Source organism: Phragmites australis, chromosome 10, assembly GCF_958298935.1.
Source record: "Phragmites australis chromosome 10, lpPhrAust1.1, whole genome shotgun sequence".
In the NCBI taxonomy this organism is placed as follows: Eukaryota; Viridiplantae; Streptophyta; class Magnoliopsida; order Poales; family Poaceae; genus Phragmites; species Phragmites australis.
Genome location: NC_084930.1, coordinates 21,566,645 through 21,586,241, shown reverse-complemented (window position 1 = coordinate 21,586,241; position 19,597 = coordinate 21,566,645). Strand labels below are relative to the sequence as shown.

Genomic DNA, 19,597 nt, shown 5'->3' with positions numbered 1-19,597 from the left:
AGTGAACAGACCACAATACCTTATTGGAATCAAACATCAACTAGTCACACACAATATAACTTATTTTGTAGCTCCAGTCAACACCAAAAGTTGAAAACATTACATTGTGAGAACTTTGGTAGGTCCAGTTAGCTCCAAAACCAGAAAATCTTACGTAGCGTAGCCAAAAATGAGGAGAAATGTAGACTCATATTTACAGCAACATGATACCGCTAGAAGAACACAACATGATGTCATGCACTAGCAATTAGAAGCACTTTTGACTAGCGGGAAGTACTTCCTTGGCACTATTTCTAGACCTCCTTCGACTTCATGGTAGTAGCCAAAGCCTTGATCATTGTTCATGAAAGCAGGGCCTAACATTGGAGCATGCTGAAGGATAGGATTGCCATGCATAGTGATTTTATTTTTGGCTCTTGATCCTCTACCAGATGAAGTGTAGGAGCTAGTTGAAAGCTGGACTGACTACCTTGAGTTGCATTAGCATGTGAATGTTGACTAGGCTGAGAAGTATGATGTGTCCCATGTGCACTTGATTGATCTTCAGATTTGCTAGCTGTTGGTAAACCTCTTGCAGCCTGAAAAAATACAAGATAGAGTTAGAACATAGTTAGAACAATGTTAACACAAGATAACCCTTAGGAACTGGTACTCACTCTAGTGTTTTTTTATCCTTTCCTAGGCTCCCAATAAGGCCTAATTGGCTCATTGCAACCATTCACATTGTGACCATACAACTTGCAGTTGGAACATCTAATTTCCAGTTTCTTTGCAGCTCTCTCTGGAACTGAAACTTCACCCTTACTCTTGACTCTCTTCTTCTTTGGTCTTCCAGACTGAGCATGGTATAGAGGAGGATCAACATCAAGAAAATTAGTTTGAACCCACTGTGTCTTGTCAGGCACAGGCATGATCATCCCCTCATAAGCAGCTATGTATTTTTCCCTAGTGAAGTAAGGTGACATGTGGTCTTCTGGTCTATGCTTGAACTGGTGGATAGCAGCTACACCATGATAGTAAGGCACTCCAGTGACATACCACTTGTAGCATCCACATTTCCTATTGTCTAGATCAACAACATACTGGCTATCTCCGCAGGTGACTTGCCATATGCCATGTCCAGCACACACAACCTTGCAAACTAAAGCAAGTGTCTTTTCGAACTCTAGTCTTTTCTTGTAATTTGGAGAATTGACCCATGTATCCCTTTGTGCACCATCTCTTTTGTCACTAGTATTTACCATTAGCTTAGTCCTTTATGTGCTCAACCATTGTGCAAATAGTATCTTCCCTAGCCTCTAGGATCCAAGCATTATATAACTCACATATATTATTGACAACCAAATCTATCTTGGCTGTGGGACTAAACATGTGCCTTGCCCAATGCTTATTGTCTATGTCTGCCAACCATTTGTATGCTCTTAGGTTCATTTGCTTCATCTCTTCCATAGCCTGATTAAAATCATACTCTCTATATGCATATGATGCTCTATCCATGAGTTGCTTTAGATGAGTACCCTTGAAAACAGCAGCTGAGAAGTTGGCATATAAGTGCCTCAAGCAGAATTTATGCTCAGCATTAGGGAAGACAACCTTCACACCCTCTTTCAAACCCTGCACAAATATGCACAATTGTTGATCATTCACACAAGTTCATGTACAAACTAGAAGAAAAGGTATGTACATTATGCAAGGAAGACATTATTAATTACCTTTTGTCTGTCACTCATGATTTTCCAGTCACCAAATTGGTTTTCTTGACCAATTTTTTGTTCCAACATGTTGGGATCTAAGTCACCAGACAGCAAGGAAGGCCTTCAGTTAAGAGGGAAAGTCGAAGGCTTCGAAGTGTGACATGTATCCGAGGGTGAAATAATCTTAATTTCTCTATCTCCTCACTTACAGTGCTAGCCTATTTATATCCCGTACTCAACCACTTCACGCTAGGATTTATAGTTTAACCCCCCCCCCCAACTGCCATATTCTCGACATATTCGGAGAAATTATGGTACCATCAAGTACATCTGCACATTTACAACTATATCCTAAGCGGCTACACGGGCTTCGACGCCCTCCGGGCACTTTCGACCAGCCGTGGCGTTGCACCCCGAGTCACCCTTCAGTCTCCATCCGATGGTTCGCCAAAGTCTTCACCTATGCTGATCCTCGGCGCCGCGGGTCGACCTTCGGGCTCCAACCGAAGGCTCGCCAGAGCCTTCACCTATGCTGATTGTTGGTGTCATGGATCGACCTTCGGTCTCCGACCGAAGGCCCACCAGAGCCTTCCCCTGCACTTCCTGAAACACAACCGTGATATTCATCAGTGCTCAACCACCGGTGGACTTCGACTCGCCATTCGAAGGGGTACGGGAGATCATCCCCCAACAATAGCCCTCTAAAGGTAAGGTTCATCTTCGAAGGGCCAAGCATGTAAATCGGATGATATAGCTCAACGTTGTCCCCTTCGGCCCGTCGAAGGCCCTCGGGGGCTAGTTTAACCTTTTAGCAGATAGCCCCCTCATGTTGTTCATTTTTATTTTTTTTATTATTATTTATTTGTATTTTATGTTGGTATGACCATTCTGCCCCTACACAACAATCGGATCGAGGACGTTAAATGTCTTCGCTTCATGTTGAACCATCTTTTACGATTACGGTTCAACTTCCAACGCGTCTCATTTTAACCGCCGTTACCCCTTGTTTTTACCGCTATAAATATGCTCCAAGGTTTCACAGGTATTATCTTTTATCACGTTCCTAAATGCACCTCGGCTGTCATTTGCTTACACTGCTTGCTTTGTGGTAGACCTAACGGTAGCCGAAGTGGAGGCTAAGGCCATGCTGCTGCTCATGAAGTTTACCCAAGGCAAAGCCCAGCTATGCGCTGACCAAGGGCTTGGCCGGCGGCTCAACCAGATTTTTGAGTTTCGAGTTCTTTCCTATAAGGACAGACCGAAGGTGACCGCGCCCTTACCGGGTCAAGGCGGAGAGGGCTCCCCGACCACCGATATCGACGGAGAACCTGCCACTGGCAGACAGAGGAAGCGAAGAAACGCAAACCCTTCGCCACAAGGGGGCAAAAAGAAGAAAGCACTTGCCCTGAGGAAGAGACCTTGCGAAGTGGCCTTCGATGACCTTCATGAGGAATTGACTCTCAAGGGCTCACTAGCCATTTGAGCTATGCCCCTTTTCGACAGGAGCCTCCGAAGGGCACACAAGATCCTCATTCCTCTTCACCGAAGTCATCCTTTTGTGTGCGTGTGGACCTTCCCACGCTAATTCTTAGTGACGACGACGACGAGCCTTCGGATCAGCGTGTGACCGCTGAGCCAATAGTGGGGGAAACTGAGGCCGAAGGAGCCGAGAATGTTGAGGCAGTAGCTGACTCGTCGTCTTCCTCTTCATCTTTGAGTTCCTCCTCTAAGGACAAGTCATCTGACGGCCACAGAGCCACAGAGACCGAAGAGGAGACTTCTTCACCGCCCATGCCTCACCGTGGCAGAAAGGAGCTTATGAGTCACAGCGGCTTACTCGATGCGACGGCTATTGACGTCGAAGCTCGGGGGAGGTCAATGATGTGAAGAAGATATTTACAACCTTCGTTCTACCTGAGCTTGAGATTTCTCTCGCGCGAAAGCCCGCTGCTGAGCTCATCGGCGCCTCCGATGTGGAAATTGCAAAGGTATTTATATATTTTTTATTATATTTATTTGTTCATTACTGTCTTGCATCATTTCCTCGGTTATTTGTTCTCATACCCGTGCACTATCGCAGGCTATGCTTATTTCGCGCACTCAGTGCAAGCAGGCGGAGCATTTTGAGGCCCGCACAAGAAATGCAGAGGCGCAAAGGGATATGTTTCAGGTCCGAGCAGAGAAGGCTGAAGCCCAAAAATGGGAGTTCCCACGACGAGCGAGGGAGGCTGATCTGCGCTTACAGCAGCTTGAAAAAGAAGTGAGCTCCCTTCTCTCAGGCAAACAGAGCGCAGAGGAAGAGGTCACCTATCTTCGGCAGAATCTAATGGCGTCCGAAGCTCAGGTTTCAGAGCTGCAAGCCCTCTACACCGCTGAAAAAGCTAAAATGCAGCGGCTACACGAAGAGATGGACGAGGCGAAGGCGCTATCCGAGGACGCCCTCACTGTGCTTAGAGAACTAGAGCCGAAGGCCATTGCAGCCTGCGAAGCCATTAGCAATACATTTGATGGAATCGGTGCTTCGGCCCTGCCTCTAACGCTTGACCTTGTCGGGCTGGGTGGACTTATTGGATGGATCAGCGCAACCAGCGGCAGCCTTTTGCCTGCGGCCCAGTTGTACGGCGACTTCTACGCCATGATCTCAGCAAGGAGTTTAGTCCAATCAATTGAGATGACTAGTTGTGACCATCACATTGCACTTCAGAAAACCACCTTCTGCTACCCATTGGATATGTCAACTTCGGCCGTGTCAAGGGCATCGAAGGCCACTGCACGATCATTCACTACCAATTACTGGTGTAAATACGGCCGTGAGCTCGCCCTCCGGGAGGCAAAAATCAATCGCCAGTGAGTACGTGTTTTTATTGGTTTTTTTTTAAAAAAAATCTTGATTTCCACCGTCTGCACATTCATTGAAATTTTTTACTGCATGCGAAAGCAAAGGAAGACCCTTCGACTAAAGCAATGACCGAAGAACCCGAGAAGGTGTGAAGAAAGCGTGAAGCGTCGCGTTGGGTTTTGAACATTTTATCATCAACTGAAGTATTCTGTAATATATACAATTTTATTTGTTGTTAAATGTTTTGACTATTTTTACTCCCTGTGCAGGTCCTCCCCTCGGACACTGCGCAAGTAGCCGAAGATGCGGTTCCCATCACTATGATACGAGACATTTTTTTTTCATGTATTGATCTTGCTGGGATTCCTTCCACCGTCGCCACCCAGCTATTGCTTTCGAGAGGTACTGGAGGGCAAAGTGTAGGTCCTATGATGTGACAAATGCCAAATCCAAAGCGTTCTGGAAGTCTTTTAGCCCTTCGGTTTTAGAGACACATAGGGCTGAGCGTGAGTCTCACCGGATTGCGCGTGGAGACTTTGAGCCTCCGCATATTCTCGTCGACCCGAAGCTTGAGCCGGAAGACGATAACCGTGTGTTCACGCCTCGCCAGTTTCAATTTTGTTACCATCGAGGGCCTTCTTCGCAAATAGTGCAACATATTGAAGGCGGGAGCACTTCACCTGTATCTTCATCTAGCACTTCTTCACCTTCCTACATTGGATCCCCATTGGATCCAGCGCTACCTTTTCATGCCAGTCAAGGCATAGCCTTTCAATATGGCTTTAGCCGATGGTATAAGGATATTGTTGATCCTAATGTTGATGATTTTGTGGAATAAAGAATATTGAGACGATTATTATGTTTTGTTATTATATATTGTGCTTATTGAGTCAGTCCTTATCAATTTGGACCTTCGGCAGCACCATGTGCGAAGTGTGATCTTGAGAACACCGTCCCCCCCCCCCCACTATTTTGAAGCCATAGGGACCTTTGGCAAGAACGCACGTGAAGCATCATTCGGAGAACGCCGTCCCCCCCCCCCCCCCGACTTTGAAGCCGTAGGGACCTTCGGTAGCAACACCAGCAAAGCATCATTTTTTGACTTGGCCTCAATCGTTTAATCGCTTACTTTGCTCTCAATGGCCTGGTAGTGCATCTCTTGGTTTCGTGTTGTAATTGCTATTAATCATAAATGCTATCGCGAATTTCGTAGCGATGGTTATCCAGGCTTCGACTTTTATTTTGTCAAATTTTCATTTTTCCCTGTAGACTTCCCATGTTTCGGGATTAACGTCGTGCTTCTTCGTTTGATTTCCCTTTTTGTTGTTTTTGTTTTTGTTTTTTGTTTCCGAAGGTATCTTGTGCCTTCGGCATGGGGTAGGCACTCGTAGCCCCCTACTTTCGAGAGATGCCCCGCCTTCTGGGGTCAAGGAGTTCTTTTTCGGTGTAGGGGCAAGCACTCTTAGCCCCTGACTTTTAGTCGAGAGGTGAGCAGCACTTCGACATTTTTCTTCTGAAGGTATGTTTCTCCTTCGGTGTGGGGGTAGACACTCTTAGCCCCCGACTTTTAGCTGAGAGGTGCACTGCCTTCTAAGGTCGAGTAGCACTTCGGCTTTTTTCTTCCGAAGGTATGTTTCTCCTTTGGTGCGGGGGCAGACCCTCTTAGCCTCCGACTTTTAGCCGGGAGGTGCGCCGCCTTCTTTGAGGTCGAGCGGCACTTCGGCTTTTTTCTTTCGAAGGTATGTTTCTCCTTCAGTGTAGGGGTAGGCACTCTTAGCCCCCAACTTTTAGCCAAGAGGTGCGCCGCCTTATTTGAGGTCGAGCGGCACTTCGGCTTTTTTCTTCCAAAGGTTTGTTTCTCCTTCGGTGCGGGGGCAGGCACTCTTAGCCCCTGACTTTTAGCCGAGAGGTGCGTCGCCTTCTGAGGTCGAGCAGCACTTTGGTTTTTTCTTCCGAATGTATGTTTCTCCTTCGGTGCGGGGGCAGGCACTCTTAGCCCCCGACTTTTAGCTGAGAGGTGCGCCGCCTTCTTTGAGGTCGAGCGGCACTTCGGCTTTTTTCTTCCGAAGATTTGTTTCTCCTTCGGTGCTAGGGCTGGCACTCTTAGCCCCCGACTTTTAGACGAGAGGTGCGTCGTCTTCTGAGGTCAAGCAGCACTTCGGCTTTTTTCTTCCGAATGTATGTTCTCCTTCGGTGCGGGGCAGACACTCTTAGCCCCCACTTTTAGCCGAGAGGTGCGCTGCCTTCTGTGGTCGAGCAGCACTTCGGCTTTTTTCTTCCAAAGGTATGTTTCTCCTTCGGTGCGGGGGCAGGCACTTTTAGCCCCGGAAGGTATGTTTCGACGTGTGCCGCCTTCTTTGAGGTCGAGCGGCACTTCGGCTTTTTTCTTCCGAAGGTATGTTCCAAGAACCAAGTCCATGAATAAACTTGTTTAGACTCAACCAAAGCAAAAGCTATAGGGAACAAGTTGTTGTTTGTATCTCTCCCTTGATCACTCAATATCTGTCCTCCATTAGGTAGCTTCACATGTGTGCCATCCAACCCAATAAATGGTCTTCATCCAGTAAGAAAACCATTCACTTGTGCTTTGAAAGACACATACATCCTCTCAAACCTAGGGTTCAACATTCTATCTAGATCTACATCACATTTCACAACAATTATACTGCAAGGATTAACTTGCAAGACAGTGTGTGCATACTCATGTATTCTTCTGTATTGTTCAAGGTAGTCACCACCAATCTTCTACACAGCATATCTCTTTGCTCTGTATGACTTAGTAAGGGATATGCGATATGCCAAGTTGAGCACTTCTAAAGAAAAGCTCATACTCATTGCCAATCCATTTGGCATCCATTTGCTTCACTGTATGGCTTTTCCCACAGCAGCGCTCATCCACATACTTCTTGATATTGAATGAAACGCCACCAGGAAGTCTAGAAGCATAAATATACTATGGACATCCTACTCCATTGCACTTGGCCGAAACCTACACAGGATCATTCGTTGGCCTTCTGACATCTCTCCCCTCCCTGATTTTCATATACTTCAATGCATCTCTGAATTACTTAACATCAGTAAATACAATTCCAAGCTTCATTACAGGATACCTCATTGTAGACTCATCAAACCTTTCATAATTAGCATCGATAAACCTTGGTACGAAGATAGGCTCGTCCACATCAGTGTGCACTGGACTATGCACATCTTCATTTGTCTCATCTCGAAGGTAAACATATTTAGGTTTGGCAGAACTTGATCCATGGTTCTTACTTGCATTCTTCCTCAATTTTCTCAACATACTTTGTGCAGGCTCATCTGGTTGACTTTGTTTTGGTTCACCTTTATCAGCATCCTTGCTCACATATAACTCATCCTCATCGCCTTCATAAACATGCTTGTCTTCTGGTACCTGCACAAGAGCACTTGTCTTAGCATATGTATTGTTCTTAGCCTTGCCCTTCCTCTTGTCCCTTCGGAAGCCATCCTCTTCTTCCCCATCATCTTCTTCAATTGGATTATTCAGTCATGTTTCATCCTCTTCAACATCTACCAACATTGGCTAAGAAACAACATAAAGATGACACAATTTGTTCTACCCCACAAACTTTGTCATCATTTGGTTTAGCTGTTCATCACCAAAATCAAGACTAACCCATCAGGTCATGTATACCCAGGCTTCAAAGAGTACAAGTCGTCACTATCCTGCATACCATGCCTAACTAGGCATTGAATCAACATAGACTATTGTAAATCTCTGGGTTCCATGACAGTAATTGCACCAACACTTTCATTGCCACATCTCCTACAACTACCACCAAATGACAATCCACTGTGAACCAGCAATTTATAGCATAACCCCCCTGCCATTGACAACCAGCCATACACAAACCGTTAGAAATACATGCCTTTTTTCTTGAACAACATAACTAGGGAAATCAACAACCCGAACAAAACTCATCTGTTACAACCCACGTTTATGTTTAAATACCAAAAAATCACGACTTTGTAGCCAAATGTGTCTACAATGGTTCGTGAAACCACTTGTCCAAAAAAAAAGCATCAATTTGTCCAACTTCACCTGAATTTTTTGAGAATTCCAGATACGTACCTTCCTATCACTGAAAGATTAGCTTGATATTTACTCCACGTTTGATCATCTCCCCGTCCTAGACTCACCAGTCACGTTCGATCGTTGTGGATCGCCCCCTATCTTTGCTGATTGCTGGCACCGTCACGATCGCCTCTCTCGAAAACCTCCGCTTTGAAAACCTCGCCTTTTCTTTTCAGTCGAGATGGAGGGAAAAAAAGCGTTGCCTTTCCTTTTCAGTCGTCAATCCACGCTGGACATCTCTAAGCCAAGCTAATCTATGCTGGACATCTCTGAGCCGAGCCGATCCACAATGGACGCCAAAAAAAAAGCGACCATTAAACAATTGCGGATGTTTGAACTAAGGATTAGAGTTGCAGGTGGGCATTTGAAAACCCCCACTTGTAAGAGGTTTTTTGGCAGTTTTCCCTTATATTTAGGACAATTCTTGCTTACGCGGAGGCTCCCGAGGCCTCCGTTTCCTTTGTATATTGTTCAGTCACGTTTGGCATAAATGAAATGAAGCCATCCCACAAAAATCATGATATAGTTTCTTTACCATCCATTTATGAGTTAGATGCACATCCACACAGGAGTAACGACATATCAAATGATCGCAAACAGTACTAGGTCCGCCGAAACTTAAATTTCCAATAGAACTAAAGTTCATCCAAACGTCATAATTGCATAAATCACCGCATGCTGTAATTTCAACCACAAACTCCATGCATATTGAGGACAACTTGACTAGCATACATCAAATTGGGGCACCACCATCAGGAGCACCTGTTCCTCCAGACATGCTCTACAGAAAGCTCAACAAGAACATCCAACAGTGCTCAATATGACTTCAATAATATCACAACCAGACTGCATATAGTAACCACTAAATTGCAAAATAATTTAGCTATGTCCCCATCTACCTCCGCAAGGAAATAAATACGCATCAACACTGACAAGAAAGAAGATATGGATTTTACAGGTTCTACTCCAATCTGCCTTCAGCCCGACACGACACTGATTCTTAGTTTATCAACTTGGCCACCGAATTATTAAGGCATTTTCAGCTATAGCCGGAGGATTAGTATATGTTTCCATCTTCCAACAGCCTTGTTTTTACTTGCGATACATCTCAGGTTACTGTGCACATGTCGTTTCTTCACCATTATCATTCATCTGCTTCAAGGCTCTGAAAAGCAAATCCATCTGTTCTATCACGATTGGTGATGTGGGTAAGAGTAGCCCCGTCCCCTACCCATATATCCATACCCTCTACCATAATAGCCACGGCCACGAGGACCACCACCACGGGGACCCCTCCCTCCCCTTGTGCCCATTGGTCGATGCCTTGCGGAGTCACCAAACGTCTACAACCAAAATAAAACCATAAGCACTGAATGCTAAGCTGACGAGGTAAAGTACAAATGCAATGTATGCCTGTTCAATACCTCAGTGTCTATTTTTCTCTGCTCGGAAAATTTAACTCGGCCGTTCCTCCCTCCATTGTCAATTGTATTGCACGAGAGTGAATCAAAGAAGTCATCTTTGACATACACAGGCTTCGCAGGCACAAGAAAAAAAAAGGCTAATAAGCATCAAACATATTGACTGCTAAATCACAAGAAGCAATCCTACAAAACTGTTACCTAAATCACAAGAAGCAATCCAACAAAACTGTTACCTTAGCCTCTGGCTTTCTAGGAGATATCTCATCTTCTTCTAGCACATCATCTTCATAATCATTCAGATCATCATTCAACCGTCCCATGTTTTTACCAAGATGGCCCCATACTTCATCTTTGTTGAACTTCTCATTCATTGCCATGAAATCGAAGTCCTCTGTAAACTTGGTTATGGGATGTGATTGCTGGAGAGAATATTAGTGAAGATTACAATCTAATACAAAAGTAAAACATAGTCTAAAGATTGTTCATGTCCCCAAGGTGCTGAAGATAGAACAGAAGCATTTAAGGGCACATCAATCCTCATACTAGTATATGCATGTGCAGTTCGCAGTTCAGTTGGCACTATTTTGCCACCAAGTGACAAAGAACACTTCATCTAAATTGCATGGCTTTCATTAACATATGGTTGACCAAAAAGTAAAATATACTTTTCCTCAGAACAAGTAGAATATACTTTTGGTTGAAGTGTTATGACGAATACACTGGATTAGTAATACTACAGAATCCAAGCAACTTGAGATTGGGGATTCAATAGAAGAAAAGTTCATAACAGCACGCCCCAACCAACCGAAGTCATATGTAAAAGTCACATGGCTCATATATTGATCTGCAATTATGTAGTGAGAAGTTTATACTTCCACAAACTAATTAGACTACAAAAAAAGGCTGAATGTACCCAAAAAATTTATCTATGTCTAACTGTTTGTTTCTACAGCTCACCAAGTAACGAGGAGTGCTAACGTTGTTGATAACACTTTCTAGAGAATGTTTGTGGAATTAGCAACGGTCTATTCATTGAGTGCCAATAATGTAATATGAGAAATAAAATATCTCGAATTGTAGTTCGCTTTGTTGGATCTAGTTAGTTTCATCTCTAGCCTACCCCAACTTGCTTGGGATTAAAAGGTTTTGGTGGTGGTGGTGGTGGTGGTGTTGTATTGTAGTTTGCTTAGTTCTTACAACGGTCACAACCTTCAAGAGAAACGAAGGCTATAAAACTGTATGATAAAACAGGCTATCACTATGTATTCAAACATTTTCAGTATCATCAAATAAACAGAACAACTTCATATTAAGGATCAAGCGCTTCTAGATCTGGAAAGCTATAAATACAGAGCACGTTTTAGATGGACATACCCCATATCCTCTTCCGCGGCCTCTTCCTCGGCCTCTATTGTTGTACTGAACATACGAGGAAGCTCCAACAGGCTGAAACCAAAACAATTATACAGCAAAGAAAAAGGGACTGATCACAAAGCATGCAAATTACGGAAGTTGTGCCTTAGGGTGTAAATGCCACAAAATAGGTTGTGTGTGGTCTTTTTGGGAGGTTGGGGTGGGAATTTTTTTTTTTGGCCGGGGGGGGGGGGGGGGGGTCAGGCTTCGAGTGACATGTAGGGAGTTTATGCAAAATACCTGAAAAATATGCTTTTCCTCTACTTGTCTAATGACAATCAAATTTAAATACTTTGTGCTACCTTCTGAAGTGCAGGCTTTGGTCCTGGCAATAGGGGCTCCTTATTTTCCAATTGAGTAACCACAGGTTGTTTTGCCTTCCATTCACGCTGCTTGGCTTCTTTATTTTCTCTGCTCACCTTCAACAGTTGAGATGATAGAACAGAAGAAGAAGCAACCTGTGAGGGTGAAACTATAGGCGAAGTAGCCTGGGAGGATGGAACCACAGAGGAGGTTGCATTAGAGGATGGAACTGTAGAGGAGGCATCCTTAGAGGATGGAACCATAGAAGAAGCAGTTTGCAAGGCACGAGATGAAATGACTGTAGTGGAAGTAGTTGGCAGAAGTTGGCCAGGAGTTACCAATGTAACTGGTTCTGCAGCATTGATTTTAGATGCAACATTAGCAGATGGTGGCTGAGAGGAAGGTATATAGGTTGGTATAGAAGCAGGTACACTCAAAGGCTTATCACTGGATAGAGATGGCAGGCTGGATTCTGGTAGAGCGACTGGCTTACTGTTCACAAGAGAAGGTGTGCCTTGGGACAGGGGTATGGTGGGTTCAAATGTAGAAATCGAAGGACTCGCACATGGCGGAGTTAAACCCACAGAGAACATCGAAGCAGAAATGGATGGTAACTTATTTGGCAGTTGGCTTCCTGATGATTCAATTGCTGATGTACTCGATGAAGCAGGCGCTGACACTGATGTGGATACACCTGAAGATTGACTTAGACTATTACTATTACCAGGTTGAAGAAAAGAAGGAAGCTCTGGCATACTTGGAAACCCAGCTGGTAACGATCCATTAAGTCCGGGATATTGTACAGGAGCCTGCAGGGACTGTGGAACCATCAAACCATGTGGTGGCCGAAGAAAGGGTGGCGGTTGCAAATGAGGAAACCCGCTTGGTGCTGCGTAATACCCCGGCCAGTACATTGGTGGCATTGTAAGGCCGGTGCCATTTGCTGATGATGGCATAGGTGACGAATTCCATGACTGCAAGCTGGCCCCAGGTTGATATGGGGGCAAATTCCCTTGAAATGGTGGTGGCATCTGATTTCCAGATGGAGCATTGTGTGAAGTAGAATCAGCTGCCGTCGTGTTTGCAGCGGAAGGAAAGCTTGTAGGCAACGAGGTAGGATGAGGATAGTGTGACTACACAAAAAGAATAGTAATAGTGAGCACAGATGAGCCATCATTACAATGTCCGACAATTTTTTTCGAAATAATATAATCATCAAAGGCATTTAACATTTTACAAAATATTTACAGTAATATAAAAAAACCTGAATAATTGCAGGATCATTGTGTAAACTTGCAGGCTGAGCTGGTGGAGAGGATTTGACTTGCAAATCCTGCGGTAAAACAAGTAAAGCTGAGACATCGCTAAGGAGAATATTACAACAGGACTATCAGATAAGTAAAAGTGCAGATTTATTGAAACAGTGAATCAGTAAAAAAAATGGATTTGCATTGAAGGCGCCAGTCTATTCTTCAAATCAATCACTTTGGTATTGGGCATGCTAATGAACAAAGTTGTTAAGACCTCGATATATAAAATAGGAGATTACAAATCCTATGCTCATGTTGGACCACTCTAATCTTGACACCACTAAGATGTCAATTAAGTAAGTCCATATAAAATGGTGGTCAAAACCTTACAATATTTAGCATCACAATTCACGAGGTAATATCCCACGGTCCTGATCCAGTGATCCTATCAATACAAAAACAATCCTAACTAGATCCCAATCTTGAAAACTTCCTTACGGGCATAACTCCATCCTCCTCAATTTTCCATCAGTACCCATATCCAATAAACTACACTACAAGGGCCTCACCCCTGCTCCACCGCACACTCAGGTATTGCCTGATTTGAGAGCCTGGAATAGGCAACTTGTTTTCTAGCATCTTCAATTGTTTCATCAAAATCTGATGCTAAATGATGACATGCATCTGCGCGGTAATTAGCTACATGATAAAAATAGACATTTCTGATGTTTACCGTACTGAACAGCACAAGGAATAAGATATATCATATCAATGATGGCAACTTATATAAATAACTCCCAAGGCACATAGTTCGCAAAATGGTCAACAGTTAATAATCATAACAGATAACACAACTATTAGTGGTATCTTTACCAATTTACTCATTACCTTTATATCACTTCCTCGAAAGAGTATGTACTCATATATCTTGTCACTGGCAGGAATCTGTTGGCCATCTTTCTTACGACCTTCAGTTCCAAATGAGCGAACTGCAGTAAAGTATAACGAGTAACCCGTTAATAATAAGAGACTGCGCCTGATCAGTGCAACTTTACTACTTAAGGCCACACAAAAACTATGAATCTGGTGCAGACATAACCTGATCCAATCAACAGAGTAAAAAAAAAGCACAAGAAAACATTTTTGTGGTAAGAAACTATGAAATAAGCTTCATAGAACTTCTTCCAACGAATGCCCCAGAAAAAGCTTATTAAAAGGTTTGGGACTTTCAGAAATACAGAGGCCTAAGACCTCGTGTGGCAGAGAAACTCTTGGTGTCCTCAAAAATACAAACAAAATCACCTGTATGTGCACGTTAATGTCAACATAAGTTGCTGTACACTCCCACATTGTGCAGATGATCTAGTCAACATTTTACATTATAATTAAAATTGAAGTACAGTGGATTTGAGATTGACACCGAAGCTCTTCAATCTTCCATTTATAGATAAAACAAACAAACAAACAAACAAATCAGGAAATGGCCTTAGAGAGCAAGATTCTCCCATGATCAGTGTTATCAAAGGAATATGGATCGAACAATGGCCTTTAACAGGTTTCATATCCAAACTCAACATTCTGAAATGCCCTAGGTACTAGAAGGCTGTCATGGTGATTCCTGGAACCTGATTGGGGTTATGTTGCCGCCCAGGCAGGCTATGCAGCAGTTAGGCACTAGGCATAGGTAGGCACATCTTGGGACAAAATAGTTGGGATCGACGACGTGTTCCACGAGCCCGAGACGACCCAAATCGAGGGTCAGGGTTGAACAGGGTCGACGTCCCGTTTCAGGCTGGGTCGCAGCACTGTCACCACCGGGATATGTCATGGAATGAATGAGATGTTGAGAAGCGGAGGGAAGGAGGGAAGGGAAAGGTGCAGGAGGTTGATGTTGAGAAGATGTGGGAGGCTGCTGGCATCAAGGACTATTTGAAACCAGCGTGCACAGGTTCACGCGGCATGGGGTGCAGTAGCAGCAAATCAAATCGGTATCCAAGTCCAGGGAAAGTGAGAGCACTAAAGAGAGGCGACCATGGGCATAGGCAATCGATTTTGCTAGTTCCTGGCGCAAGTTGTTGGCTGGCAGTGATTGATTTGTGGCCAGCTGCGCTGGTTGCCTAGGAGCAGAGAGAGAGAGAGAGAAGGACGGCACTAAGGGGAGACGGCGGCTGCGTATCGTGAGACTAAAGGAAGGATAGGGTTAAGTTAGGTGGGTAATGCGCTAGATGGGCTAGCTTACGGCAGCTCAATGTACCTTTCCTTCTTTTTATTTTCTTGTTTTGCTCCTATTACTTTTTGATTGATCTTATGTAACGACCTATGTGTGGCATATTATAGCTCATCGACCCGAATTCATTAGGCTCACGTTCCGTGTTCCGAACCAACATACTAAAGAAAACTACCTCCTTCGGCCCATATTTTTAGACACCACCGACCCGCGACTCGACCCAGATTTCTGGTGACTATGGTCCAAACTTTACAACCTATGCTAAGGTAATAGGAATATTACTCAAATATCAAATATATAGCTAGCAAATAAAATTATGACCCAAATTCAGTATCTATCAGGTTATCAAATGCTATTAACATATTTAAATGTTTACTATTTGCTCTCTAGAAAACAATGCAGGTACACTTTATGTGATTTTGTAATCCTCTATGGATTTGACTAAATGAAGACTAGCCATAAGTACACATATCCCCAGTATGTAAAAACATAAGGAAGGCAAAACCAGTTCCTAAAAGAGAAACCTTTCCCTGTTTAGTGCTACATAACAGAAGCAAATCAGTTGACAGCTTGGCAAAGGAAGGTTGGCTGCGTGACAAAACTTGTAATCTCCCTTACGAATACAACAAATAAGCACACCAGGCAATGAGCCTTGGACAGCAAGGTTTGCGACCGGATTGGCCAAGAAGATATGGGTTAAGTCGCAACACTGTCTCCAACAAGGAAATAATTTAGAACTGAAACATGTGTGCCTAAAATTGAAACCTCTGCTATTTTTTGTCAATTCTTAAACAGATGTATAGCAATTGACAGTTTGGCAACTAGGCAGGGACCCTTGAACATGCACCACTCTCCATTTTGATGTAAGTACACAATCCAAACATGGTACAGATTCCTTGCCCCTTTCATCTGTATGGTTTTAGCTGACCGACAATTCTGGAAAAGGGCGGGTGATGCTAATGTCATACTCCTGAAAGTGGATTACTCTGGATGGACAAAACCAAAAGGGTTTCCATAATTAATGTACAACACTAACTCGTTTAGTTGTTAGCACATGGGCCATCCCAAACCTGCCAACCTTATACCCTCTTCACCGTAGAGCCGCTGTTTACAGGGAAGAAAACATACAGCACAAGAAAGCAAGATGCGCACAGCTCAAAACCTAGTACTGCATCTTTAGCAACACGCGAACTTTGTACATTCCAACTCGAATTCACGCATCGATCAGTAACAATCCACTTAAAAAAGAACAAAGAAGTAGTGTAGTTTAAAAGTTGATTAAAAATTGTAAAATATAATAGACTGAAAACCTAGCTATACAAGTAATCGTGCACAGAAAAATTCAAAATTATGTACCATCGGCAGCACGGAGTCAAACAAAAACAGTGGCAAACAGAAAAAGGAGCCAAACAAGAGAACAAGACTAAATCTGCAATCCTGCGTCGTCGTCGCATGCAACTCCCTACAGATTACCGACAAATCTCGGAAGAGAAGGGAAAAGAGGGGGGGGGGGGGGATGCAGCCCTACCGTTCCTGAGTCCGATGCTGGACTCCGCGGTGTTGATGGTGTAGAGAACGCCCTCGTACCGGATCTCACTCTTGGACGTGAGGCTAATCACGCTCCCGATGTACGACTCCGGCGGCGCCGCCGCCATCGCCGTCAGTCTCGCCTAGGGTTTCGATCCCTCGCTCCCTCTTCGCTGGTAATTTTTCCTCGCCTTATTTCTTACCCTTCTTTTTTTTTTTTAAAGCCTTCGCTAATCGCTCCGCCTCGTCTCCCACTATCCCCCCTACTATTTCGTTCGCTCATGCGGGCTCATCCTGTTGCGGCTTACTGGTGGGAGCCACGATGACGTCGACTCCGGGCCCCATATGGCGGTGGAAGCTGTCGAGTGTGCGTAACGGAGATCGTTGTACGGCAGGTGCTATGGGATACGTGCCAAGTGGCTGCGCAATGGCCGGATTCATGTGCCCAGGGGCGTGAACTCTCCGACTATGACATGCGGGCCCGTGGTCTAATGGATTCAAGTAGCATAAGCAGAAACCTGTGGAGGCCAAATTTGTGAAAGTTTTACTACCAGAGATTCAATGCCAAGATTTCACGAGAATTGCTAGAAAAAGAATGGGAAAGTTGGTTTCTTGGCACCAAAGATTTTGGTTTTAGTAGTATACTATCATATTTTTCCAATTCACTTTAACATTATGGAAAGACCGTGATATTAAAGCGAATGTCACTGTATGATTATTGGCTTCTATGTGGACTATTTTTTTGCCCATGTTCTCTTCAGTTTGTATCAAAACATGACCATGTCTCTTCTCCACGGTACCAACGCCGCCTGCTGCCTTGTTCTCCTCAGCCACCAATGTTGTTCTCCTTTGGTGCCACCTATCTCCTATTCATATGGCCCTAGGCTCATTCTCCTCAGCCACCACTTCCACCCCAATACGGTGACGCCATAGCTACAAGGTCAATAACTTAGTCTTCTAGGGACCAGCATCTCTATTGGGAGCATTCGAGATCAAGGGCACATCAGGTCAAGGACGGCTCCGAGAGGGAGGAAGGTATGGACTAGGATAAAAGGATTTAGCGAGGAGGAGCCGAAAGTAAGGGTGACATATTTGGCTAGATTTTGGGGGTGGACGAGCATTATCTGGGAGAGAAGGATCTAGGGGCGTGCATTGTGTAGGATCAAGTTGCTCAAGAGGGGGTGAATTAGGTTATAAAACTTTTCTAATCCTAAAAACTATTGCAAAATAAAGTAACAATCTTAACTTAAATGTACACTAGTTTTCTAGGTGAAAGACGTGCAAGCTCAATCAAGCACAATCCCTATTCTAGCAAAGTAATCATAGAAAAGGAATTTGCAAGAATCAATAATTCTACTTCACCATGAAGCTCCTCGAGACCAAACATCACCAAGTCATCTAGGTGACGACAATCACTAAGGATAGCAAGTTAAGAACCTCATTTGACCTAATCTAAGCTAAAAAGATAATTAGATACTGACTAGCTACTCTCTTAGCACTAAGGATATTCTTAATCTTGTAATTAAGGAATGTGGAAACCATTCAATTGCTTATTTTTCTTTGTGTCTCTCCAAGGATGTTAACGAGCTCAACCACATCCAAAATACTCTAAATAGAACAGGTAGGGAAGTATGTATAACCCAAGGGTAAAAAGTAGTTGTTGCCTAACCACCTAGAAAAGTTGTACTCACCAGAAGTTCCGATGAGACCAACTTTTCCCCACTGAAACATCCAGTGAGCAGAAGACCAAACTTCCATGACCAATTATCAAATAGACACCTTCCTTTAGTGAAAGGCCTTCGGTGCACTCATCGGAATCCCCAGTCCAAGCTTCCTGCGATCACAAGAACCTCTTATGAGTAGAACAACTTGAACTTCACCAAAACTAACCCTTCCTGTAAACCTTATCCGGTGCAAGCTTCCAATGCTCCCCGGAGCTTTCGGTGAGTAGAGGGCCTAGATCTTCACTGAAAAATACCCTACTAAAAACCTTCTTTGGTGCAAGCTTTCGGTGTTGTATAAACTATCTGCACCCTCTAAGAGTTCTTGCAGTAAGGAGCTTCCGATGCACACTTCTCCAATTAAAACAATCTTTGCCTCGGCTTTGACTATTCAACACTTTTTAGGATTCTCTTGAGCTACCTAGTTCTAAACTTGACTAGCGTACATTACAACTATCTCTCTAACTCAAAGTAGGTCAAATTACTATCCTCAAGCCACTTAATAATGCGGCTAAAGGAAAAACAAAGTCATATACTACTCTAAGTGTCTCCCAACACCAAACGACTCTTAGAACTAGGTAGTCCTTAGTCTTCACACACATCTTTTGAACCATTAACATGAATGCTAATATAGGGGCCAAGAATACTTGAGAATTATCATCGTGACCTAACTTCCAATAATCCTACAAAATATACATTAGCCACGATGATTGTATTGCCATTAATTACCAAAACTAATACAACACAACCTAAAGCCAAGTGTATATATGAGATTTAACAGCATATGTAAACTAATACAACTTACTTCACATGAATGTGACATAAGGTAAAACATATATGGTCATATTCTACACATGTGCATCTAGCAAAGGATATAAATGAAGCTCATACACACTAAATTAACATCATGACATATAAATATAGAGTTAAAAGTAGAGTATGATGTAAACATGTCATGATAAAGATATGAAATAGAGAGTGCATAACACAGTAAAGCATGACATGATATATATAAGAACAATAAGTGTATATGTCATCACAGGCATAGCATATATTACATGAATATAAACATAAGTGTCGTGACA

General features: G+C 43.6%; 2 protein-coding genes across 3 annotated transcripts; both read right to left on the bottom strand.

Moving 5' to 3' along the window:
* Positions 1-240: 240 nt before the first annotated feature.
* On the bottom strand, positions 241-1,781 carry LOC133930156 (uncharacterized). The gene is made up of 5 exons (XM_062376840.1): positions 1,713-1,781; positions 1,409-1,614; positions 723-1,230; positions 470-578; positions 241-356 (listed from the first exon to the last, which is right to left on the bottom strand). Exons 1-5 carry the CDS (start codon positions 1,779-1,781, stop codon positions 241-243), a joined length of 1,008 nt encoding a protein of 335 aa, XP_062232824.1.
* Positions 1,782-9,331: 7,550 nt separating this feature from the next.
* On the bottom strand, positions 9,332-17,044 carry LOC133930329 (protein decapping 5-like). 2 transcript variants are annotated; one of them, XM_062376965.1, is made up of 8 exons: positions 16,793-17,043; positions 13,926-14,026; positions 13,052-13,120; positions 11,787-12,920; positions 11,446-11,517; positions 10,305-10,490; positions 10,072-10,182; positions 9,332-9,990 (listed from the first exon to the last, which is right to left on the bottom strand). In XM_062376965.1, exons 1-8 carry the CDS (start codon positions 16,917-16,919, stop codon positions 9,838-9,840), a joined length of 1,953 nt encoding a protein of 650 aa, XP_062232949.1. In that variant the 5' UTR covers positions 16,920-17,043; the 3' UTR covers positions 9,332-9,837. The 2 variants fall into 2 exon arrangements, with proteins under 2 accessions (XP_062232949.1, XP_062232950.1); XM_062376966.1 differs by lacking the exon at positions 9,332-9,990 and having other exon boundaries at positions 10,093-10,234; positions 10,270-10,490; positions 16,793-17,044.
* Positions 17,045-19,597: the final 2,553 nt, after the last annotated feature.